Source organism: Cordyceps militaris, assembly GCF_000225605.1.
Source record: "Cordyceps militaris CM01 unplaced genomic scaffold CCM_S00001, whole genome shotgun sequence".
NCBI classification, from domain to species: Eukaryota; Fungi; Ascomycota; class Sordariomycetes; order Hypocreales; family Cordycipitaceae; genus Cordyceps; species Cordyceps militaris.
Genome location: NW_006271969.1, coordinates 5,990,390 through 6,015,178, shown reverse-complemented (window position 1 = coordinate 6,015,178; position 24,789 = coordinate 5,990,390). Strand labels below are relative to the sequence as shown.

The following is a 24,789-nucleotide window of genomic DNA, read 5'->3' as shown; positions in this document are numbered from 1 at the left end:
CACTCACACCTGCCGCTACTACACAAGGCTGCCTCCAAACCCACTCACACCCACCCCTCAACTTACTCTGGCCAACGTCATTCGCTCACATCAACCCCAAGCAACACTATCTCGACTTGCTCTTACAAACTCGCGATTGCGCCCGCCGTGTTACAGATGACCACCCAGCATATATAGCTTGCCCACCCCTCGCCTCCCCTTCCCCTCTCGCTTGATGCTGCCCATTCGCACCTTCGCTCGACCTCTGCGCTCGACTTGCACAATACCGGCTTCCTTTGTGCCTCGCCCGAACCTTGCCCTGCCTACCCGTTTCGTCGCCGCAGCACGACTCGCGAGCTCTTGCTGCACCGGCTCCGACCACTCTCACCCGCCCGCGACACAAAAAGCCAAAATCATGGCCGGCGCTACCCCCAAGGACGTCCAGGAGTACCTCCAGCAGTCCCACGACCGCATCTTCGAGAACAACCGCCAATGGGCCGCTGCCAAGAAGGAGCAGGACCCGGGCTACTTTGTCAGCCTCAGCGCCGGACAGTCCCCCAACTACCTCTGGATCGGATGCAGTGACTCGCGTATCCCGGCCGAGCAGATTACTGGTCTGGAGCCCGGCGAGACGTTTGTCCACCGCAACATTGCCAACCTCGTTGTCAATAACGACCTCAACGTTATGAGCGTCATCAACTACGCTGTCCGCCACCTCGGCGTCAAGCACATCGTCGTCTGCGGCCACTACGGCTGCGGCGGTGTCAAGGCTGCCATGACCCCCAAAGACCTTGGTCTCCTCAACCCCTGGCTGCGAAACATTCGCGACGTCTACCGTCTGCACGAGGAAGAGCTCGATGCCATTACCGATGAGGAGAAGCGCTACGACCGCCTAGTTGAGCTCAACGTCCTTGAGCAGTGCCGCAACGTCATCAAGACCGCCGCTGTCCAGCAGTCCTACAAGAAGAACAGCTACCCCATTGTCCACGGCTGGGTCTTTGGCTTCAATGACGGCCTCCTCACCGATCTCAAGATTGACTTTGAGGGATTGCTTGCCAAAATCCAGAAGATCTACAACCTCACCGACGAATAAACTCGCCGCCAGATCTAACCCACACATCACGTAACAAGATGCAAGGGAAAAGATGCCATCAAGTACCACATTGCTTTGCGTTGTTTGCGTATTCTTGGAAAGGATTTTTGGAGATGTTGGAGAGTTTTTTATCGAGCGAAGTCGGGCGGGCTGGTTAAGCCGGCCGTTGTAGGCGTTGGGAGCACGAAGCCGGAGATGCATAACTAGGTAGTGGAAGAGTATGTCATGAGGCATTACATACAGAATTCAGATTGCGGCATTTATATCACCACCATGAACCTGAAACTTTTACCGAGTCTGCTGCAAAATTTCTGATTCAGGCTCGCTACTATTATTAAATAACTCTCGAAGCTAGCCTAGCATGCCCGCGCTAGCGATGACGACTTCACACCACCGGAACCAGCTAAAACATTCGGCGATCCTGACAAGGGAAAAGGAATTGTTACAGTCGCGCCTCATCCATTAACGTCGGAGAAATAGGTAGATGGTATTCTTCAAGGTATTTTATCATCCGGCTCTTGGTAGCTGACATCTCTTGATCTCTATCTTCTCCGATGTGGCGCAAATTGCCGCACGTGACATCGCGACGCGTCAAAAAATCCCTCCTCCAATAAGGCGCGGTCAACGCGGTAGCCTTGCAAGAAACCCGACAAATCTCTGCAGCCGCGCAACAACCTCCCTCATCAGCGGTGGCCTAGATGGCCGACTCGCGCTGGCTTTTACTCCGCCAGCATGGATCTGGATGAATTTTCCGACGACGGACTCGACGACCTTCCCGAGAACGCCCTCCGCGAGATTGAAAACCAGGCCATCCAGTTCACCCAGGCACAAGCGCAGCTAACGCAGCAGCAACCACGGTCCTCCATCGATGCCCGGGCCCAACAATCCGACTATGGCTGGGAAGAAGACGACGACCTCGACACAGCCCAGGTCGTCAACGATGCCGGCGTGCCCGTCGGCCGCCGCCCGGGCCTTCCCCAGGCGGCGCCCGCCGCGCCGATGCCGGCCGCCAACCCCCCGCGCCGACCCATCCCGCCGGTCCCGAATCCGCAATGGAACCCGACACTTGCGCAAAACGCCCGACCGAGCGCATCCATGGCGCAGCCACCACGCGGCGGCGGGGGCGCCGCCGCTGCCGCTGCCTCGCAGCGCTTCCACCCGACGCAGGTCGCCGCCGCCCCGTCCCTGACGCAGACCCAGCCCGGCGACGTGCTCTCGGCGCTGCAGATCCGGATCCGCGCGCTCGAGTACGACCTCAACGCCTCGCGCGGCGAGGTGTCCATTATCCGCGCCAACGCCGTCAAGGCGCAGCGCGAGTTTGACGCGCAGCTCGGCCGGCTCAAGCGCGCCAACACGGACCAGCTCGACAGGCACAGCCGCGCCGTCGAGGCCGCCGTCGCCGCAGAGCGGTCGGCGCACACGGAGCTGCAGTTCCTCCAGCAGGACTTGAAGGAGGTCAGCGACCGCGCGCGGCGCAAGGACACGGGCGGCCCCGGGCCACCCGCGCCGGGGAGCATCGCCACCACCCCGAAAAAGGCCGGCGGCAGGAGCTGGGGCCTCGCGGACGGCTTCGACGAGATGGACGTCGCCGCGAGTCCGAGTAAGGGACGCGGAAGGGGCCGCGCGGCGGGCTCGGTTGCGGCCAATGTGGGCGAGCGCACGCCGACAAAGGGCAAGCGGAAGAGGCCGGTCATCGACAGCCCGGTGATTCCTCTTGAGCTTGATACGGCAGATGTCAGCATGGATGACATTAGACCAGAGCTGTCGCAATCGTCACAGCATCTGAGTATAGTCTCGCCTCCCGCTGCACCGTACGAGGTTTGTTTCTTCTGCCCGATTCCTTACTTCGCCGAGTGCTCACCGTGTACCTCAGTTTTTGCAGCTCATCCTAGACCACGGGAGCTTTCATCAACAGCCGCCTACCTTTGATATCCTCTCTCGCTTTTCCTTCCCGTCCGACACCACCTCGGCCTCGCTCGCCTCCAAGATCTTTGAGCGCCTGCCGCTCATGGGCAACCCGCACCGGTCCATGCAGCTGGCCGTCGACTTTGCCGAGACCGTCATCTCGCTCTGGGGCCGGTGCTTCGAGGAGCAGTACTGGGCGCCGATCAAGTACCTGATGCCGCTCCTGTCCTTTACCTTTCAGCTGCACGTCACATCGGTGGCGCCGCTCGTGGCGCGCGGTCTGGTGCCCACGGCGCAGTCCACCATCTGCCTCGTCGCGGACGCGCTGCAGTCCCGCCTGCCCGACGGCGGCTTCTCCAAGCAGCAGGATTACAAGTACTATGAGGAGCACATTGATACGGCAGAGGCCATGTCGCTGCTGCACATGTGCGCGCTTGCTTGCGCGACGTCGCCGGACGAGGGGCCTCATGGGCCCGAGTATGGAATTTCGTCTTTTTGGAAGCTCATGTCTCTCGACATGGTCGTCATCTTGCTGTCGCCAAAGCAGCGATTCCACGACATTGTCAACATGCTGGACCTGTTATCTACCTCGTCGTTACCAGAGTCAATAGGTCCGATAACGGAGGAAAAGGACGCGCAACTTGTCGCTCGCATCATCATTGAGCGCGTCTCTGCAAGGCTCGTCGAGGGCCCGCGATCACCGCACACGCAAGTCCAAAGAAAGACGGTGCGGGCAACCGCCCTCCGTACGCTCATTGCTTTCGCGCGGTACCCATTCGGCGCCTTGCAGCTCGCGATCCACGACAACGCTCTCCCGCGACTGATGACGTGCTTGAGCACGTCGATTGACGAGCTCTACGACCAGCCCATCTCGTCTGCGCTGCTCCCCGAACCGCCAGCACCCGCCGACGACGGCGTCTACACGGGTTCTCCCGCGGCGGGCAAGATGGGCGACGCCAGCGCCACGCCCGAGCTGAGCCGCATCATCGCGCAGTGCGTGCTGCTCCTCCACGCGCTCGTCACGGATCCGCACACGGCCGACGCCGCCGACCTGAGCCGCAAGCTCTCCGTCTTTCACGGCGGCAGCCAGCGCCAGCTCCTGGCGCTCGGCCGCTTGACGTTTGCGGAGGAGGACCTCATCATGGAAGCCGGCATCGACAGCGAGATTGTGGAAGCGGCGCATGAACTACTGGAGCTCGCCGTGTCGCCTGACGAAGGCGAAGTCGTGAGCGGAGCATTTGGACCATGATGAGGCGACGAACCATATATACAGGGATATAAACCACTAGTTGCTCGTTGCATCGCGCAGAAGCCGTGTCCATATTATTATCATTACTTATTAAATACCATTAAATATACAATTATACTCTCAATAAAGCCGGGTCTCTGCTGACTGAGGTGGGGGGGTTGGCTCTTGTCCCTCCTGCAGGTCCTTTCACTTCAAGCCCATGGACTTGCGAATGGCCACATTCGGCACGATCCATGAAGCGCCGAGGCGAAAGGCGCCGTTGGCCTGCAAGTCCTCGTCCTTGTTTCCCATGGCCATTTCCGTCAAAAAGCTGCCGAGCATCGCCGTCGGCGAGTGACTGGCGGCCATGGCAGTGCGCACGACAGGCCCGAGCACGCCGACGGTGGCGCGGTACAGCACGCCAGCATCAGGCACGTACGGCCTGATGGCATCGTGCTGCGCGGGGTCGACAAAGGCGGGGCGGACGGCGTCGGCCTGGAGCGCGCCGCGGGAGCCGACGGTGAGGTCGGCCAGGCCCTGCTCGGTCTCGCCCTTGACGCGGGCAAACGCGGGGGCGAAGAGGCCCGGGGTCTGGGTGGCGCCCTCGCCGGAGACGTAGACGAAGCGAAACGGGCCGGCGGCGCCGCCACCGAGGCCGGCAAAGGCGGCGGCGGCGGCCAGCGCATAGTCCCGCGTGACGCGCACGTACTCGTCGCGGCCGACCTTGTTCTGGCTGATGCCGAGCGCCCACACGCAGCCGTGCGCGCCGCCGAGGGCCGCGAGCAGCGCCGCGTCGTCGTACCGCGCAAAGTCGCGGTGCAGGATCACGCGCACCTTGGGGCTCTGCGCGGCGTCGGCAAAGGGGACGGGCCGCCGGCTGAGAATTGAGATCTTGGTCACGGCGGTCGTCTGGATCATGGCGTCGAGCACGGCGGACCCGACGAGGCCGGTGGCGCCGGTGAGGATGAGATGCATGGTCGTGTGGAACGTATGTATGTGGCGGTGGGTTTTTGAAAAGGGAAAGATTGGAAGGGGGGAGGTTGCGGAAATTGCTTTTTTTTTTAGTCGGTCCGGGAGGCTTTTGAGAACGCGTTGTAATGGCTTCTGCGCTTAGGGGGGAGGCACGTGCTGGTATGCGGCTATCACCATTATTATCGCCGAACTCTAACTCGTAAAGCAGCGCGGGCTGGGCGGAGTCTGTAAGTCCGCCGCTGGCGCGCCGCCGTTGAACCTGTTCTTGAGGGCGGGCGAATAAAAATTCCACGCTCTTCTACCAATGTACCCAATGCTATTCTGTGGTTGTACTCTTCATTATTATATGCTTTGGGCAGACGGTGAGAGCTGCCCGCCACTGTAACTGACAAGCGGGCTTGCTTGGTGCACAGAAGAGATGGCTGGCACCCAGCGGTACTTGCTTTATAAGAGAAGCTGCAAGTGCTGCGCAAAAACACCAAAGGGCCGAGGATGGAACGTCTCGTACGCCGGCCAAGGCAAAGAGCCTTTCTTGGGGACGGCCCGGGTGCACCTGGGCTGGACATGGCGTGACCTACGCGGCTATATCTAGGTACCTCGACGGGATCTCGAAAAAGAGAAGGAAAAAAAAACGACGACCTATCAAGTTGAATCACGATGTTGACTCGGCAAAGGACGGAAAATAAAAGTCACGTATCCGGCCCCTTAAAGCAATCTCGTAACGGGACCCAAAGGAGATAAGTTCCGGACACCAGTGAGATGTGCAGAGTCTCCGGATCGTCTTGCACAGAAATATTGACCACAATTAACAAGAATCATACATGATGCGGAATATATTCATGCTGGACGCCTCGTTGCCAGGCTGTCGACGTGGACTCGTGTCTCGGGTCAACGTGCCGCTGTCAAAAGGGCGTGGTCGATTGACCAATTCTTGTTGTCAGAATATCAGCCTTCGGCGGCAAGGGGTCGAAAACGCCACCAACGCCGAGGAGGCGAGACATGCAGATTCCATGTGGGCGACAAAGAACAAAGCAATATAATTAGTTCGTTTAAACCTGCTATATCCGTACGCCGTATCCGTAGATTGGGAGATCTTCATAATTCGCTTTATTATTATCTTCTCATTGTTGCAATTATCATGTCTGATTGTTTCCATTCCTTCATCCTGTTTCACATTTCACATCCCCCCCTTGTCTTTATCCTCGTACCAGGCATGAACGAGAAACACTAGTTAGCCTCTTCTTTACTACTCCTCTCCCAGCCTTACTGGTGTTTGCTCACCGGCATTGCCGTTATTTCCCTGTGGCAGCCATCCTTGATGCGTGGAGCATGGATCCTACATGATATCTGACCAGCACAGCCTTGCATGTAAGGGAAAAGGTCGTCCCTCTGCTGCAAGGCGGTGCGCGCGGCGCCGAGGCAGCCGATATGACCGAGTTGGTCGATCGAGCTGCCGGGCAAAACGAGAGAGCGAATGTGGCATCAGGCTGGCCGGCAGGAAGCCCGAACAGGCAAGGAAGCGAGATGCGTGCGGTGAAGGGCGATCACCGCTGGGATTTGTAAAGTCAGGCCCGCCTCGGGCAAGGGGCATTTGGGAACCTTGCTGGTTATTATGATAATAATCCCTCCAGACTCCAGGCCGGCAGTTCCTTACCGTCGCAGGTGCAAGACCTTGCTTGCAGTCTTGCGACACGCCGTATGTCTGTAAACAATCAACTGGTTATCAAATTGCCAATGTACTGACAAAAGTCCCTGATGGCGTAATTCGATACGTCCACAGGCAGGTCATTGCTAGGTCTTTGGATGCGGGAAGACGGTCACCCTCGCAGCTCTCATAGTATGTAGCTATGGAATTCTTGTACATTGTCATATTGATCATGATTCTCATCTGCTGCTTCAATTTCGTCACTGTTAGAGTCCCAAACGTTCCGAGCTAGAACTGACCAAGGTAGCCAAAGCTTATTCGGGGGACGGCCACGTCTGGGGACGGTGCGCCCTCCAGCAATGCAATACGAATTTACTGTACCAGTAGTCCGACAGCGCCCGTGGACGGTTGCAGTGTAGGAGGGGCAGGTAGGATCGCCACTGAGAGTAAAAAGACAGGGTTCGCAAAAGTACCAAGGTGTGGGTTTTGCGGGTGAGTGGAGGCGCATACCCATACAAAGTAACGAAATAGCATGGTGGCTCGGTGCTTCTATTATTGACTCGTCCCCAAAGCAGTAATAGAAAGCCGCTGAGAAGAATACTCGTCCGGCTATTCCCTAGGGGAGTACTTGATTCGTCGTCGGACAGGCAATTTTTGATTCATGTAAATGATCGCAGATCCCGACGAGACGAGTCGTAGTAGCTGTTGGGGGTACCAAATGGCTGCTCTGTCAACAGTTGCAAGACACTGTTGACAGACAGCTGCTCTGTCTGTAAAATATCGAGTGACGACCGCTGATACAGACTTGATAGTAGTGGTAGTAGAGGCTTGGGCGCCGTAAACTGGTTGGAGAGGGGTGTTTGCAACACAATTAAGCAACGTCGTGAGGGACAGGTCTTGATCCAACTGCCATTCTCTGGGTCAGCAGGTTCGATTGCAGTCGCGATTTACTACCCCAAAGCGGGCATCTTTTCTTGGCCGACAGATATCAGATCAGTAACTAATTTGTGGCCTTGGCGATATCCGCACTTTTAGCTACCACGGCCGATGATGGGTGCCAGCGCGCGAGAGATGTGTCAGCAGAGAGCAACGTATGTACTGAGCGGAAGAGCTAAGAGTAGAGGTGATGGGAACACGTATATACGGTATCCGTCGCCATCCATCTCTGCGATGGCCGCGGAGAAAGCGCCGCACCTTTTTTTCGCTTTGCCCCATCTCTTCCAGGGCGTCGTCACAGAGAACGGGCGTGACCAGGACACGACATGACAAAAATGACAAAATGCCATGACCTACCCCTGCGGGCCGAGCGCCACCCCGATGGTGTAGCTTCGGGCATCGGACTCCAGGTCATGGGCGCGCCCCGTAGGTGCATGGCTAGCTGGTCGTGGAGGGCTGGGATACGCTGGACGGGCTGACGGGCTGACGGGCTTGCGTGGGCTGTTGATGAGGTTGGACGATTGAGGAAGGAGTTTATTTCTCGGCGCAGTCCGATATGAGGGGAAGACAGGGGATGGCGATGATGGCATAGGAGGATGAAGCGTTTGCAAGCATCGTGGTGTTTAGTCACGAAGAAGTATGCAGGTAGGTAGTAGGTAGGTAGTTAGACCAGAGCACCTTGCTCCTCAGTACCCGTACCTACCTAAATCAAGGAAGGGAGGTACCGAGGTGGTGGACATGACTGTGCGAAAATTTGCGCGCCTTGGACAATGTACCCGACAGACCGACAGCTGCTCGACTCAGGCGCCTACAGGAGGTGACCCGTACTAAAATGTACTTATTAAACGAGTGGGCTGATGCTGCGCATTCATGTCATGCGAGATTTGCGAGCGCACAGAACAGCATGGTGTCTGTTGTAGCACGTTCTTGTACGAATTATTTATGCCAAGACGAGGGGGTTTGGTCCAGACTCGACGCGTGTCCTTGTTCCTTGTTGGCCCGACGCATTGCCTCGTCGACAATGGCGTCTGGCGGCGGGAGGAGGGTACAGATGACGGTGACTGTGCCAGCAAGCAGCAAGCAGCACAGCACGCACTGTAACCTTGCCTGCTGGCTGACTGGACTGGCTGGGTTCCCCATGGTACGACGGTTGGACAGGGCCAGCAAAGGTTCCTTGGTTCCCAAAGGTTCCGCAAAGGTTCCCCCGTCGGCCTCCGCAGTCCCAGCTTTTTAGCGGGCTTCGGAGCCTTTTTTGGCATTTCTTTGAGGCTCCTCGGGCCCTGTAACTAGTAGCGGTCCCACTGGCCATCCACGGCCACGCAGCAACCTTTGGCCCGAGGTCGCCCTCGTTGTCGTTCATCTACCTTATTAGTAGGAGTAGTTATCTGTCTGGTACAATGTCTGTACGAAATGGCTCGCCACGGGAATTAGCATCTCTTGTTGTTTTCTTATTATTAGTTTCACATTCATATCCTTGGCCCCTTTCTATATGCCATTCCATGCCTTCCATGCCTTCCATGAACAATCCATGCCCGCTAAAGTACCACTTGCCACTACTCCATAACTACCAATACCCACCCTGCAAAAGGTCCATCCACTTCTTCTCCGTTATGACCGGCTCGCTTCTCCCCATCCATCCATTGAGCCATGCCAAACAACCTTTGCCCATCTCGGCCGCTCGCCATCCCAGATCCAGGTATTCTTGGCAGTTCAGCCCATCCTCTTCATCAACCGCCGGCCCCCAAAAAAATTCTGGCTCGTCTGGGAGCGCGGTACCGAGTACATACAACTGCCCTTCCCAGAGCCACCTCAGCCGACAGCGTTCTCCCATCACCAAACGCCTCTCTGGCCAACCCCCAAACACCAACATCAACCTCCATCTCGCCGTCGGCATCCAACCCGCAACACCCAAAATTAACATCCTCAAATACTCCTCCGCCTTCTATTTCTGACTGGCTGACGCCGCTGCAACCCCCGCCTTCCATCTGCCGGCCGACTCACGCTGCCAAAAGGTCCCTGCGGCTCCACCAGTGTCCATCATCAACCACTGCGCCGGCGACATACGGCACAGTCACGACTGGAAAACGTCCTTCCCCCGTTCAAATTCCCTCCAGCTCGCTGCAACTGCTATTCACGCCTGTCTTCTCGCTGTCATCCCCTGGTCGCGCCACCCACTCACGCCCAGCTCGACATACGCAGCCTTGCGACCAGCCGCCCTGCTCATCTCCGTCCTGCCTGTGCATGACTGCGCCATATCCGGCCTTCCGCGCACACCCAAGACAACTCTTTCTCTTGTGGCTACTTCTCGCGCCATCTTGTACTATTCTATTCTCCGTTTCAACTGTCACCTGGGCCAGTCTCCACGCTTTCCGGTCCTTCCAAATCTAACCACCCGCGGCACTAGTCTACCAAGGTGCCCTTCTTCACTGCAACATTGCCCACAGCTCTTGGTCCGCTTGTCATTTACGTTTGATACACCCCTCCCGCCTGAGATCGGCGCCTCTCCCAGGTTCATTTGCTCCCTTTCCCTTTTCACACCAACTCGCCCGGCCCTCTTCCTTCCCTCACTCACCACTTCAACCTGTCAACCTCATGATGCCGCAGTGCCGGTCGCTATGAGCAGACCCTACCCTCACCAAACTGAATTAAACTCTTGACAACTCAGCGTCCCATTATCTTGAGTATTTCACGCCCGACGCTACTCGACTGGACGTCTACCGCCGCCGAATGACGTCTCAGTTCTTGCAACCGGCTGTCCATCATCGCCCATGCTCAAGCCCATAAATGCCTGATTCAATCGCCATGGACGAACCACAGGAGCCTCCTGCTGACGACAGTCATGCCTCTCGCCAGGGTTCGCCGCAACCAGGGCGCCGGTTGTCCATCGACGAAGACTTGTTTTACCACCGCGTCATGTCAGCTCCCCCCCGACGATCTTCGCTACCGCCACCTTATGTACCCGGCGAGTCAGCTTATGCCGATGCCACTTATCACAACCATACGAATTTCAACGGCGAGTCAAGCTGTGCTACGAGTGACGTTCCTGAGGAGCTGCCAGGCTATTCCAATTCGATTTACTTGGAAGGCATTTTCGCCAAGAAGTATGAAATTGAAGATACCATCAAAAGAGCCGAGGACCGCCGCTGGCACAACTGCTTTGTGGTTTTGCACGGGACCGCTCTTCACATCCACCGTATCAAGAAAGACTGGGGCTGGGGAAAGACGAGGGACGGTCCCAGCATATGTCCGGATAACCCTCCATGGGTGAGAAAGTCGAAGCTGGAGAAGACTTATAGTTTGTTGCACGCAGATGCTGGTATTGCTGCTGACTACAAAAAGTGCGTTGCCTTCTGAAATATTTGAAGTAACCTGCTAACATGACATGTAGACGACGCTACGTTATCCGCATCCGAGCAGAGACGGATCAGTTTCTTCTTTCATGCATCGAGCTAGGCACGTTTGTCAAGTGGCTCGAAGCCTTGTTTGCTGCTATTGACATTGCGGCCCCCATTGACGAGCGTGACTTTCCTCGCGACATGTCCATCCCACGAGTCCAGCGTATCCGTTGGTTCCGCGGACAATCACCAGTGCGGATGCCAAGCCCTGTACGGACACAGGACCCAGACCAGTCGATCGAACCAACAGCCCATTTGGAAGGACGACGTCACTCGTCTCCGCGACGCCCACGCGCTACTTCTCGCAGCGAAACAGCTGAAATCCTGGCACAAGATACACTGCTAGGGTTTCCCGATCACGAAATCGAAGGCGTACAAAACGCTATTGAATCAGACTCGGAAGAATCTGAAGAATCTGAAGACGAAGATGAGGATGCCCCCACCAGAGGGCCTAGGCTGGCGCACCGGCTAAGCACAACATCATACCACAACGCTTCAATAGACCCATTCTCTGGCAAGTGGTTCCCAGAGCACAAATGGTCAGAGGCACACGACATGCTTTACGCCAAGCTATGCTACAGCAACCTACTATTTCGGAGCCCAAGACGGTCCAACTACATTATCAGCAAGGGCAAGCAGTGGTTTGTCGACTGGGCTAGCGGACGCATGGTACGGGTTCTGCCACCTGGTTACGGTGAAGATGTCTGCGGGCCGTGGCAAATGGTCCACATGGAAAACACACGCATTTAAGGTATCAAGGCACTTTTATTACGAACATTTACGATTGGGGTTGTACATATGGACGATTACAACATGGTGGACATGATTACATGGTGGACATGTAGGGATGGATACCCGCCTGGAACAGTCTCTGCGTCTCAGAGCAGCAAGGACTTACTTGTACACGATTATGGTTGCATTGGGGGGGCTCTTAGAAGACGGGGCGTTTTTGTTATTTGTTTTGTTTTGGCCTGCGCTCTATTGGGCGCAGGCTCGCATGGGTGGCCGGCGTGATTTACAAAAGCTATCAAGAGGCAGTGCAGCAGCGACCAGTCTGTTGACAGGAGTATGTATACTGTCCATTTTGGATAGAGTTGAAGGCTACTTTTTTCCTGTATATAGGTGGCGTCTCGTTTTCGATGAGAAACGAGCAATACACTTTGGGCATATGTGCCTTTGCACCCTCTCTTTCTTTCTTACAGGTGCCTCTTGACGGTACACAGTTCCATGGGGAGGCGGATGACGAGACATTAGAGATGTATTGTGTGTATTGTGTGGCAGGCCCGGGTATCTGAGCCGTGGCGAGCAAGTGCCGCGCGTTGTTCAGCAGGGTACTGCTACCTCGTGGATGGTCTTGGGTGGTCAAAGGACTTTGCCGCCAATCACGGGGCTTGCAGTACACAGCAACAAATATAGGATGTACCCTGTTTTCGGCCGTTCTAGCGACGCCACATCATGTTCCCATTCCCCCTTGGCTCTGTCGACATTCTCCGCCCCGCCGCGCATAGTATCCCAAAGACGGTAGACCAAACAAGGTGTGCACTAAGCACAACGAGGGGGCTCTCTTTCTGTCGACTGTGGCAGCCGGGGCCGTGGGTATTCCCTCCATATCAAATTCAACGAATCGGTTGAGTGATAGCCCGACCACGGAGGGCTTCCCAACGAGGCTCCGCACGGTGCTCTCTTCCCCGAGCGGAAGACGGGGAGGGGCCACGTTCGCCTTGTGGCTGGAGCTGAAAGAGAACCCACTGGACAAAAATACCTGCCAAGGCGGCCAACATGATGAAAACGCCACGTTTTTGGGCGTGTCCCCGTGGCAAAAAAAAAGGAAGGAAAATATGCTTAATAAAATATCCCCGGTGACAGGGCTCCAGCTCCTTGGTGGCGTTTTCTTGTCTCTCGTTTCCCGCCGTTTTGCACCGCGCGTGGCGAGAGCGGGCGGTATATTTCCGCGTTGCTTTGGTAGGGGGGGCTCTCTGTTGGCGGTTAGTTTCTCTCTTTCTCCAACAAACGAAAACTTGTTTTTCCCGTTTTCCCGTGCTTTTTGTTCTTTTGCGCAAAACAAATGTTCTTCCTTTCTCAGACATGCTCGGCGTCCAGGCGCGTCTCCTCGACGAGCGCCCCGACGGCGGCCGCCAGGGCCTCGTTGGCGGCGCGCACATCGGCCGCGGCGTCCTCGAGGCGCGCCAGCAGCGCCTCGACCTCGGCGCGCTGCTCGCGCACCTGGCCCTCGAGCAGCCGGTTCTGGCTCTGCGTCGCCTGCAGCTGCGCGTGCAGCTGCGCGCGGTGCCGCGCGAGGGACGGGTGCAGGTGCGCTGCGAGAATGCTTCGTGGCGGGCGTGTGTGCGGTCTGTCTCGTTCGGTTAGCGAGGTGGTTCTTCTTTGTTGCTCCCATTGTAAAAAGGAAAAAAAGAGTTGGGAAACAAACGTACGGCGTCGGTGGTTCTGTCGCGCCAGCTGCCTGGGCTTCTTCCCTCGCCCCCTGGGCGTCGCTCACCAGGGCCTCGAGCTCGTTCAGCTTGCCCACAACCTGTCTATTTTCCAAGATTTTGGCAAACTCATTCTGCAATAACCACAATGTTCATTAGCCCCCCGTCTTTCTTTCCACGCACACAAACTCCCCCATTGTAGAAAACATACCTCGCATCGCATCTGCAGCTGGCTCGCCATCTGCTCCTGCACGCGGCGCAGGACCCCCTCGGCGCGCCGCGCCACCGTCGGGTAGCACCCCGCAAAGTTGGCCCAGCTCAGCTTCTTGAGCGTGCCGCCGAGGGCCTGCGCGTAAATGGCCTGCAGGCGCGCCGCCCGGACGCCCGGGGACACCTTGTCCTGCTCGCCTGACTCTGTGGTGGCGGCTGCTGCTGTCTCGGTCGTGGGGGGTTGCTGTTCTGCCATGGCGAGAGGAACAGACTATCGGGGGGGGTTTCCGCGCGTCTCTCGGCGAGTGGGATAAAATTGGACCAGCTGTTGTGGCGATGATTGCTTTTTTTTTTCTCGGTGGTTTTTTCTGCCGGGCATTGGTAGGGGCTCGTGTGTTGAAAGTCGCGCAAGCTACTCATGAAGCTGTTGGAGTGATGTTGGGAAGACGCGACAGGGAGACGCGAATGCGCGCGGCCCACCACGTGATGGACTCTGACAGCACTCTAACTGCATGTCTGCCCGCGTTTAATTTACACAACGTCAAAACCATTAAACAATATTTACTTTTGTATTTATTCATGTGAAATGAAATAAATATGAATTGAACTTGTAGTATGACAATCAGTCACTGTTGCACATGTAGTGGGCATCAGAGTCCTTTGTCTAGCATATCCAAAGTAGAGAATAGTATTCACAGTCTATCAGGGTATCACAGTTCCTCTCCATCGTCCCTAATTCGCCGACAAGCTCTCCACGTCGTCCACTGCCTGGGCCGCCTTACTGCCATCACCCGCGCCCTCGCGCGGGCCATATCTCTTGAGCTCCTCCTCGTCCTCCTGCCGCTGCAGCGCCTGCACCTCCCTCCTGCGCCTCACCTCCTCTTTGCGCGCCTCGTCGTCCTCCCGCCGGCGCCTGTCCTCTTCCTTGCGCCGCTCCCGCTCCTCTTCCCGGCGCTGCTTGGCCTCCTCGGCGCGCCGCTGGCCCTCTTCGGCCTTGCGCACGCGCTCCTCCTCCTGCTTGCGCTGCTTCTCGTACGTCGCCAGGCGCAGCGTGCCGAGCGTCAAAAAGGCCATGACGACGATGCCGAGCACCGAGCGCCAGATGAGCACCCATCGCACACCCTCAATCTCCGTCTTGGCGTCGGACGTGAGGTCGATGCTGATTTTGTAGCTGATTTTTTGAATCTAGAAAGCACAGGTTAATTATTTGTCCGTCATCACGTACGGCAGGGAAGGACACGTACTGCACTGTCCATGGCCTTTTGCTCCTCGCGCACTGCCTGCTTGCGATCGTTGTACATGCCCTTGACCGTGTCGTTGAGCGTCGCGACCTCTTGGTTCAGTGACTGCGTCAAAATGTCCACCTCGTGCTGGAGGTGCGTCCGCTGCTGACGAAGTTCCTCCTCGGCGATGCGCCGATTATTCTTGACTTCAGTGTTGAGTTCCGAGCACGCGGCGGAAAACAGATATGTTTCCTATCACGCTTGTTAGCTTCATACGCAAAGCGTCGTCTTGATAGGATTCCAGCACTCACATTCTCCACATCGCTCTTGCTCACGAGGCTCTGCTGCGCCACGTGCAGGTTCTTGGCCAGCAGCTTCCGGATCGCCTTCATCGACATGATGGCCTGCTGCGTCGTGTACCCGCCCTCTACCTCGAGGTGCTTCACAAGCGAGTAGCTGTCAAAGTGGTGCTCGTACGGCGGCGGCGACATGGACGGTTGGTGCTGCGGCGCCATGCTCTCCGGCGGCTGCATGTGCAGGACCGCTTCGAGCGGCCCGCTTGACTTGGCGGCCTCCTTGGCTAGCGCTGTCTTGATCTCTTCGGCTGTCGGTTCTCGGCTGCCGTCGGTCGTCCGCGATGGCTTGTCCGGCTCAGTGCCTTCCGTTTTGGCTCCCGTTTTGTCAGCGGCAGGCGGCGGTGGTGGCGCTTGGGGCGCCGCGGCCAGGATCACGTCGGGCGGCGCCGCGACGTCGCCCGCCTCGGTCTTCGTCGTCGGTGCGGCGGATTCTGGCTTTGGGGGTGTGGCCGCCTCTGGCTTCGTGGGCGCAGCGTCAGCCTGCGTCGGTTCATCGGTTCCCAGCGTCACGGGTGCATCGTCGCCGGCCTTGTTCTCAGCAGTGGCGACTCCGTCTTCTTCCTCAGTGGCCTCGTCTTTTTGCAGCTCCCATTCCTCCGGCGCCACGGCTTTGCCATGCCTCGGCGCAAACGAGCTCTTGGCTCGCCGCGGGGCGTGTACGGATCGTTTCGGGTTGACCGCAGCCCAGGTGGCGCGGTGACTCGCAGTTGCCGCCCATTGCTGCGGCTGCGCTCTCGAGGTCGCCCGCAGCAGATGCGGGTACAAGAATGTCAATCGCGTCGCCCCCGACATCTTGTCTCTCTGTGTGTGTATAGTCTTTGGGGGGGGGGTTTTCTTGTTTTAATCGATGCATAAATCGTCTCAGCTTCGAAATCGGTCTATCGCCTTTCTCTCCTCTCCTTTGTTTCGCGGACAAGGAAGAGGCGCAGGTGGTTTCAGACGGGCAAGGGGAATGTTGGGGGTTGTCCCCTTTGGCCCGTTTCTTGCCGAAGCTCGGTAGAATGCGTGCTTGTTGTTCAATGGAAAGAGTGCAGGATGCGAAGGCCGGACAGAGCTTACGCGATACAAAAGAAAGAAGAAGAAAAAGAATGGAACCTGAGAAAGGTCTTGTTTGTTGAGGTTTGTGTTGAGAGGGACAAAGAGGAGGCTGCTAAGCTGTGGCGGGTGGAGGCGGTTTATTCTTCTACTGGTAGATGTCCGCTGAAGGTGCACATAATTATTAGGTAACCTGGAGACACGTCCTGTCCCTTTTTTGAGGGTCTGGAAGAGTCAACTTGCCCCGACCACCGACCGGCCCTAGCATCGGAGCTAGCAATACAATCTCACAGACGACAGTGTACGAGACAAATGTCAAGGTAACGAACGGTAAGCTAGATGCCAATGAGAGCATAGTTACATGGCAAACTGTTAAGCAAGTCTCTCATATTCACAAAGCCCCAAAACAATCAACAGCCAATTCGCTTGCCTAAAACACCAAAGCACACGTACCAGTCCCCAACAGCAAAACTAACCCAGATGCAGCCATATCCAGAAAGCCCGAGCCCAATGCAATCCCTTCGCCCTAACTAGACCTGTATCTCAAGCGCAAAATCCTGGACTACTTCCACGCCTCCATTATTTGCAAAACCGCTGTCTGCGCTTGTAGAACGAAAGCAACTACCTAAGCACTATTCTGTAAAATATATAACACGTAGAAGAATTTGGCAAACACAAACGAAAACGCCCTTATACACTGTTGCAAAAAATGGACGAAACCAGCAAACCTTGTACGAGAAGAGAACAAAGCAATGGCCGTGTTGATCAAGAGCTCTTGCCAAAGAAAAAAAAAACGTCTTTTCCGCATGGCATCAAGACTGGTTCTCGTTAACCCGTCATTCCCATCTAAAGCCATGTCGTTGCGAAAGAATTATCCTGAATTGGCCCGTATAAAAAGTGGATTGAAAAATGTGCAGTTGTAAATTGGCAAGAGGGTATGGACATGAGCGAGCTTCTTTCCCTCTGGCCTTGGCGTATTAAAATGTCGTAGACGTGTACTATCAAGTGTGCGTGTTCCAAGGGGTATAAAGTCGGTCCTGAGTCTATGCGTCTTCTTTAAGCTTCCTCCTCGTGCACCTTGACAGCCCCGGGGGTTGGGCTAGATGCCTTCTGGGTTGCATCAGTTGAAGCCAGACTCACGGCACTAGCATGAGTGCTAGGTGGGCTGTTGGTCTGTGGGCTGCTGGTCTCGTTGGTCAATGCAGGAGTGGGCGTGGCCGAGTGGTCGTTGTCGCTGCGGTTGCCGAGGCCTAGCAATTTCTCAAGAGCTTGGAGCTGGCGCGATGCACCATTCTTCTTGAGCGTGTAGAACTGGGGCTTTATCTCTTCGACAAGAATCTCCTTCTCGGCGCCTTGCAGCTGACCCAAGAGTTTTTCTAAGTAATGTTAGCGTGCATTTAGAAGAGGTGATGGACGGTAGCTTGCTTACGGATGACATAGTTGCCGTACTGGTCGCGCATCATCAGCTGCAGTGGGCTGGTACCGTCCGGGCCAACAGTAGTGAGCTGCACGCGAATGGCGGAGCGCTGCTGTTGGGTGCCGTGCTCGATGCACTTCTCGACAACATTAGAAGCAAACTTGTGCTTGGATAGGGTAAGCAGCTGGGACATGACAAGCTGGATAAGCTTGTCGCGGTCTTCAGGCTTGCCGTTCTGGATGACGTGTTGCGCGACGTAGTTTCCATACTGGTCGGTAATCAGAATCTGCGCAGACGCGTGCAGCTCAGTCATAATTTCAAGCTTGTCAATGTCAGTGCCGTGCTCAAGCATGCGCTGGATAACTCGACAACCGTAGGTGTGAGAAGCGAGGCCGGTGACCTGGCCGCGCACGGCGTCCATGATGAAGTCAATGTACTGTCTGGGGACGAGCTCGATAATCTTCTGGATGACGTGGTTACCATTCTGGTCACGGATGACGCGGAGGATCTCGGGGTCAAGCTCCTTGGTGAGCGCAGCCTGCTGCTCAACAAGAACATGCTCGAGAGCCTTTTGGACTACTCGGCAGGCATAGACCTGGACCGAGAGGTCGACAACTTTGCCCCGCATTTTCTCGGCGAGAATCTTTTTCTGAACCTGGTTTCCGTGCTCGAAAAACTTTTGAATGACGTAGTTGCCAAAGACATCCTTCATGAGCTGGATGGCATTGGGCTCAATCTCGCAGAAAACCCGATCCTTTTCATCGCTGTTGGCAGATTCGAGCTTCGACTGGATAAAGCGGGAGCCATGCTGATCGCCGCTAAACTCTACAATGTGGCCATAGACTTCCTTCAAGTCGTAACGCCTGGACTTGCAGTTCGAGCGGTAGTCGTCGAGAAGGAAGCTGCGGACAGGCTTTGCGAGTTCCTGCTCGCGCGAGGATCGCACAGGCTGAAGACCGCCGTTGGTAGCATAAGCAGATGACATGGAGGGGATGCCGTAGTTTTGGAGCAGAGGGTGGCGGTAGTTTTGCGGGTAAGGGTCGAGAAAGCCGTGGGGATATTGGGAGGGCATGGCTCCGTAGGGGAACTGGTTTCCGTAGAAGGGTTGAGGAGGATAGGTGGGAGGAAACAGCTGAGACTGGGAGCGGCGGTCAATATCGGCAGTGCGGGAATCGTGAGAGGATGGGCGAGGGCCCCAGACATCCGAAGCGAGGGTGTGGTTGGCACGAGGGCTGTTGGTTGACTCCAAGCGGTAGGTGGGGGATGGAGAGATTCTATCGGTGGAGCCGCGTCTGATAGCAGAGACATGGGAACCAATGGCCTCGGATGTCGAGTATTCAAGACCGGATTGGTAGCGGGAGGTAGTATCAGCCATCCAGGGCTGGGAGCCAGGGTTGAGCTGGAATGTTTGCGAGGTCGGATTGGCAGTGGATGCGCCAGGGTAGTAGTCGAGATTCAAGCGATGGGCGAGCTGGTGGGACATATCGTCGTCGACCCTGGTGTTGTAGTTGAATGCGCGCTGGTTGGCAGTGGACATGGAAGCGGCATGGCTCACATGGCCGTTGAGGCCTCGTTGGGAGTGGACCGAGTTGCTATGGCCGTGGGGGTTGAGGAGGTCAGCGAAGGCGGGGGAACCCTGAGACTGGCGCGAGGCAGGCAGAGTCTGATCGCGGGGTGCGAAAGCGGCCATGGCATCGAAGGAGGCATCGTGAGGGGCACGCTGGGTCGGGAAGGGAACAACGAAGCTACCAGTGTCAAAGGCCGGCCTGTTCTGGCCAATGGCGGCGGATTGGGAATGGTCGAAGAAGGCGCCGTTGACAAGACCAGCCTCGCGGGTTCGGTTGGGTGAAGTGCTAGCGGAACGAGCGGTTTGGTCGTGGTTCCAGCGTCTGGAGGCCCAGACATCGGCTTGCGAGTTTGCGTTGAGGGCGCTGGAACCGGTGGGACTGGGATCGGAGTCTGCGATTGAAGGTTAGTATGACGATGGCGTGCAGGAACCGGGGACGAGGATGATTGCAGCGGGTAGAGCGCGAGAGGGTTGAACAATTGATGATGAAAAGAATATTGGGGATGAGAGGAAAGAGATGATAACGAACCTTGGGCGGCAGCACCGGTGCGCTCCCTATTATTGGCAATAGCGGCGTTCCAGATGCTTTGGCTCGGGTAGAGATTTGAGCTGGGAAAGCCAGAGCCCAGAGGCTGCTGGGCCTGGTCGTTGGGGCCAGAAGGCATGTTCGACTGTGGGAAAGTCGTGACCCGCCCCTGTAGATTTGAAGTTAGAAGTGTGAGAAGGAATAGAAGAAAGCGATGAAAGATGGGAAGAAAGGCGGGAGAGAAGAGATACGGGGGAGAAGAGTTGAAGAGAGACGAAGAAAAAAAAGTTGATCAAAGACAAAGACTGCGTCGAGTGTGCGTGGGGAGGCAAGGCCCAGGCTACGCTAGGAGGAGGTAGGTAGGCGGGTGGTGTTTGGTGGTGTTTGGTGGTGCTTGCTGGCAAAACTCAGAGGTGTCTTGGTGGTCTTGGTGCGAGTTGTAGGTGCTGAACGTGGCCTATTGGGGGGGGGGGGGGGAGGTGCGAGTGTGGGAGTGACTGAGTGTGAATATGGCGAGGGCGAGGGAGTGCTGGCCAGCCAAAAGCGCCAAAAGCCTAACAAACACTAGTTTGGGGTCGCCACAGTGAGACACACGAGCCCCGCGTGCGCTGCGCAAAGAAAAGAGAAAGGGAAAAAAACTCGAGTGAAAAGGGCAAGTGCGAAACGGGTATTGTGATTTTTCTTGTTCCTTCTTCTTCTTTTGGAAAGGCAATATAGGTTGGGAGAGTGAGAATAAAACTTACAGTACGCAACCGCATCATCTTGATGCTGCTGTCTTGGTATCGTCAGGGTCCAAGTGAGCAGTGAGCGCAATAGAAGCAGCGAGAAGACAGCGTTTGATGTTGGAGGCAGGCGGTGGAAGTGATAAACCAACCACAAACGACACGCACAAGGGGGAGGGAGGTCCTGTTTTTTCGGCGCCCAACAAGGGTTACTGATGTCAATGATGAAAAAATAGGTAGGCGGTCGTCTGGGACGTGTGCGCTAGCGGATTTGCGCTGCGTACTAGAAGCGTGTGGACCGGGGGCGAGGTGAACTAGTGACGATCTGTCAGACGATGAGTTTTGGATAGGGAGCAAGTGTATCGGCAGACGTGTTTCGAGTTGTGACGGGGAGAAGCAGGCAAGTGAAACAAGACGACGACGGCGACGACGACGACGACGGGCATAACCGAGCAAGGGAGGTGTTTTGGTGTTTCCAGCAGACGAGAGCCGGGGAGGGGGGAGCACGGGGGGTTGAAGCATGGATCCAAGCAACGACGGGGAAAAGGGATTCATAAATGGGCGAGTGACGGGTGGTTGGTGGTTGATGGGTTGATGGGTGATGGATGATGGGTGATGGATGATGGATGATGGGTACTGGTAATAGAGTACGTGATGTCGTAGCAGAATGCGGGATGGTGATGATGGGAAAGCCAGCTACCAGCCTATCCTAACCACGGACGAGCTGATAAAAGTGGGCGACGAGGCTTGGGTGGATGGGTGAACTTGATGGATTGATGTTGATGGCCCTGACAACTGGGAATCGTTGGTGGGCAACCAGACAGCTCAGCAGCAGTTCAACTTGCTGGAGCGCTTCAAGTCTATCCTTTCAAGACTTCAGTGAAGTGGAGCGAAGGTAAAAAAGAAAAAGAGGGCCCAGTGCACTGAAGGAGTAAGGCTGATCGCCATAAGTGCAGCAGTCCGGCAGGGGGGGAGCCAGCCGAAATTCCAGGTGTTCGGGGCTGGGCTGCTGGCGATGCGCCTCCCTCTAGCCTCTCGCTTCTCGCTTCTCGCTGCTTGCCCTGTCTTCGGCCGGGCACCAAAAAGAATATTGAAATAATATTTTGGGCAGAAACTCTAGGCCACGTAGCAACCAGAGCAGCTTCCCTCTCCGTGGTGCGTCACCTGTGCTGGTGGCTGCGGCAGCGCAGGGGCTTTTGGCGCTACACCAAAGGGAGCGGTGGGCTGGCTTCAGTGGGCAGATCTCTCGGCCCTGCACCAATAGTCAAGGGAAGGGAGGGGAAGGGATGGGGGACGGGAGACGGGGGACGTGAGACGGGGGCCAAAGGCTTCCGATGGGCGATGGCTGAGAACCCAACAGAGAAACAACAGAAAACCAACCACTTACCCGAAGGAGTTGAAGAGCTTGGCAAGACGACAAGCTGGATGCGGGATGGGATGATGGTAAGTTGGATGTAGGATGATGGTTCTGAGCTTTCTCGGGTTTGAGCTTTGTTGTGTGTTTGCGAAAGGTGTTTCCGAAAGGATGCTCGAGTGTTGATTTTTCTCTGTCACTGGCGTCGATATACTGAACCTTAAAAAGCGTGACACATTGGTGCCTGGTGCGTAGAATATAGAACGAGAAATAGGTACAAGCTATAACGGCATGTACAGAAAAAATAGCGATCCGAGGAAAAGCTTGTCAAACAGACAAGGAACTAAATAAAAAAGAATTTTGTAAAGAAGAAAAAGGGCAGTGATAAATTCGGCAAAAGTATATACCAGTTGGTGACTAACAAGCGGCGGAACAGGCGGTAAGGACGTATTCAATGCGCAAGTCGACGCCGTGTATCTTGGTCATCCGTGTCGTAATGCAGTGTACCTTTTTTTTTTAGTCGATTCGATGCAGAACATGCAGCAAAGGATAAAGAGGAGGGAAACGCTTAAAGAAGAAGAAGACGAGATGGAGGGTAGTTATTATAACAGGAACTCGCGCAAGACGGTGTTGCCACAATGCTCCCGGAACACAAGACGCGGGATACACAGTCTTGCGAGGGTTTGTGGGTGTCTCTTTTCGTCGGTTTTTGCGGCATGGAGCCAATAAAAGAAAATAAAGGTGCCCGGGCGAGGGATTGCGGAATGTTGGCGCTGGCGAGGGATAATATCAGACTGGAATGGTGGACGAGACAAGATGAACATGGCCAGGGGGGTGGGGAGAGGCAGATGATGAGAGACTCGTTGCAGAAATCATAACTAGGTAGGTAGGTAGGTAACTAAAGGTACGAGGTAATTTAGGGAATAGTTGGAGGGAGAGCGCGGAGAGGGAGGCGAGCCTGGTACTGGGGTGGGGACAACACGACTCGATTCTATCTTATTACGACTTGCTTGCCGTGAGATGGAAGAAGCGAGGGCACACTCGGTATCATGCAGAGATGCAAGACGACGACAAATTATGCAGACAAGAGCAAAAAAGCTGCTGCACAACATGGGTGGAGAGGTGAGGCCCCGAGGGGGTGGCGGGTGGCGGGTGGTGTGTGAGATTGTCTGGCACAGCTGCCAATGGGTTACAGATTCGCAGCACAGAAAGAACAAGAAGCTTGCATCACAAGAGAACAGCCTCGCGATGGATGACTCCAAGGGCTGCTGGATCGACTATTCTATTGGAGTGGCTGGCCCCTCACGATGAACCACCCCCAGGGCAAGCGAGCTCCAGAAGTGGGCTTTGTTGACTGTGAATCGGTTCCAGCTCTTCACCCACCGCACCGGCCGTTTGGAGATGCTGTGCTGCGATGCACAGGGTGCAGGGCATATGTACAGGATGTATGCATCTCGTGCGCGCCCATGTGGCTGCTCCCGCGCCTTGTCTCTGCTTTTTCCTGGGGGTGGTGGAGCGTGCTTTGATATAATTTAACCATGTCAAGGGAGAGCTTGCCAAGAGACAACGCCCTTGAGCGGGATGCAATATTGGCTATCCGCTAGAGGAGGGGATCAAAGTAGAAGAAAAAAAGACAGGAAATGGGATCCGGATTCGCCGCGGGGAGGCTGGGCGACCATTGTTTGCCTCCATGCAACTGGGAGGATGATTGGGTGTTGGCAGCAGGAAGCAGGAAGCAAACAATGCGCCCATGACTAAGGTACGCGTAGAGAGAGGAAGAAGAAGGATTATTTTTAAAAAAGAAATATAAAAAATAAGCGCTCAAGCATAAACGTCAATGCCAAAAGCTCGGCTCGACCGACTCAAAACTCTGGCAACCCGTCTGCCTGGAAACAATGCAGCTAGGTACCATCGAGACAGAGGCGTTGACAGACACATGCCACCTGCATAAGACCATCAGATCTCTTCTTGTCCCAACTATGTATGTCTGCCTAGTTACTTCCGTCCCGTCCGGTTACATGTCAACACCTCCACCCCAAAATAAATTCATTCCCTCCATCACTCTCTAAATTAGTAGTACATCAAACCTCCCTTCTCATATCCATATACATTGGTTACTCGGCACAATTCGCCCTAATGACCACACCTACAGAAAATGTCCCTGCTAATCCATGTCAATACCACCTCGTTCTCAGTACCTGTGTACCTTATTAGTAGCTTCCCCAGTCACCGCCTCTGCCGTCATCCGGCCCCGAATGCGACCCTCCTCCTCGCGTAACGAATTAATAACTTGATAACTACGGAGTACCTAGTTACGAATACCATCCCCTTTCCGTTAGTAGTCAGTCCATGGAACAAGTCTCCTCCCACTTGTTCCTCCTCGCCCTCACTCACTCACTCCCGCCATGTTTACTACAACATCGTCAGCCGCCCATGACGAATCCACAACAAACACCACCCCGACTCTCCAGGAAAAATACGACGTCGGTCATGCTCTCCCCTTGTTCCTTCCAAGTTTGTGGCAGGAGGCTAGAACCAGGCACAACACAAGACCCATTGCGCCATCTCATTTTTATTTAACGCCACAGAGAATCCCCCCGCCATCTAACGCCAGAGGTACCCCGCTAGCCAACATGACCAGCACCGCGGCTTTCGATGGTGGCATCATCTCGCACTTCATATGACTGCCATATGACTATCTCATCGACACGCCCATCGCGGCTGTCGTCGCATCCCCGTAACCCATTCAGTTATATAAACTTGTCTCGCCCATAGCACTGCTTGGCCCATTCGCCAT

The 24,789-nt window shown here is 55.7% G+C and overlaps 7 protein-coding genes across 7 annotated transcripts; 3 read left to right on the top strand and 4 right to left on the bottom strand.

Annotated features, from left to right (window-relative positions):
• Positions 1 to 394: 394 nt before the first annotated feature.
• On the top strand, positions 395 to 1,072 carry CCM_01858 (carbonic anhydrase 2; the record flags this gene model as incomplete). The annotated part of the gene is made up of 1 exon (XM_006667012.1): positions 395 to 1,072. One exon carries the CDS (start codon positions 395 to 397, stop codon positions 1,070 to 1,072), a length of 678 nt encoding a protein of 225 aa, XP_006667075.1.
• A 732-nt stretch (positions 1,073 to 1,804) lies between these two features.
• Positions 1,805 to 4,226, top strand: CCM_01857 (DNA repair protein Rad26; the record flags this gene model as incomplete). The annotated part of the gene is made up of 2 exons (XM_006667011.1): positions 1,805 to 2,890; positions 2,946 to 4,226. 2 exons carry the CDS (start codon positions 1,805 to 1,807, stop codon positions 4,224 to 4,226), a joined length of 2,367 nt encoding a protein of 788 aa, XP_006667074.1.
• A 186-nt stretch (positions 4,227 to 4,412) lies between these two features.
• Positions 4,413 to 5,180, bottom strand: CCM_01856 (NAD(P)-binding domain; the record flags this gene model as incomplete). The annotated part of the gene is made up of 1 exon (XM_006667010.1): positions 4,413 to 5,180. The coding sequence occupies one exon, from the start codon at positions 5,178 to 5,180 to the stop codon at positions 4,413 to 4,415; it is 768 nt and encodes a 255-aa protein (XP_006667073.1).
• Positions 5,181 to 10,560: 5,380 nt separating this feature from the next.
• CCM_01855 (PH domain containing protein) lies at positions 10,561 to 11,903 on the top strand (the record flags this gene model as incomplete). Its single annotated transcript, XM_006667009.1, has 2 exons — positions 10,561 to 11,096; positions 11,147 to 11,903. The coding sequence occupies 2 exons, from the start codon at positions 10,561 to 10,563 to the stop codon at positions 11,901 to 11,903; spliced, it is 1,293 nt and encodes a 430-aa protein (XP_006667072.1).
• Positions 11,904 to 13,232: 1,329 nt separating this feature from the next.
• Positions 13,233 to 14,048, bottom strand: CCM_01854 (Nnf1; the record flags this gene model as incomplete). The annotated part of the gene is made up of 3 exons (XM_006667008.1): positions 13,233 to 13,503; positions 13,586 to 13,716; positions 13,794 to 14,048. 3 exons carry the CDS (start codon positions 14,046 to 14,048, stop codon positions 13,233 to 13,235), a joined length of 657 nt encoding a protein of 218 aa, XP_006667071.1.
• Positions 14,049 to 14,524: 476 nt separating this feature from the next.
• CCM_01853 (uncharacterized protein) lies at positions 14,525 to 16,163 on the bottom strand (the record flags this gene model as incomplete). The annotated part of the gene is made up of 3 exons (XM_006667007.1): positions 14,525 to 14,977; positions 15,037 to 15,267; positions 15,327 to 16,163. 3 exons carry the CDS (start codon positions 16,161 to 16,163, stop codon positions 14,525 to 14,527), a joined length of 1,521 nt encoding a protein of 506 aa, XP_006667070.1.
• A 1,299-nt stretch (positions 16,164 to 17,462) lies between these two features.
• Positions 17,463 to 20,677, bottom strand: CCM_01852 (Armadillo-type fold domain containing protein; the record flags this gene model as incomplete). The annotated part of the gene is made up of 4 exons (XM_006667006.1): positions 17,463 to 17,782; positions 17,836 to 19,782; positions 19,920 to 20,085; positions 20,660 to 20,677. The coding sequence occupies 4 exons, from the start codon at positions 20,675 to 20,677 to the stop codon at positions 17,463 to 17,465; spliced, it is 2,451 nt and encodes an 816-aa protein (XP_006667069.1).
• Positions 20,678 to 24,789: the final 4,112 nt, after the last annotated feature.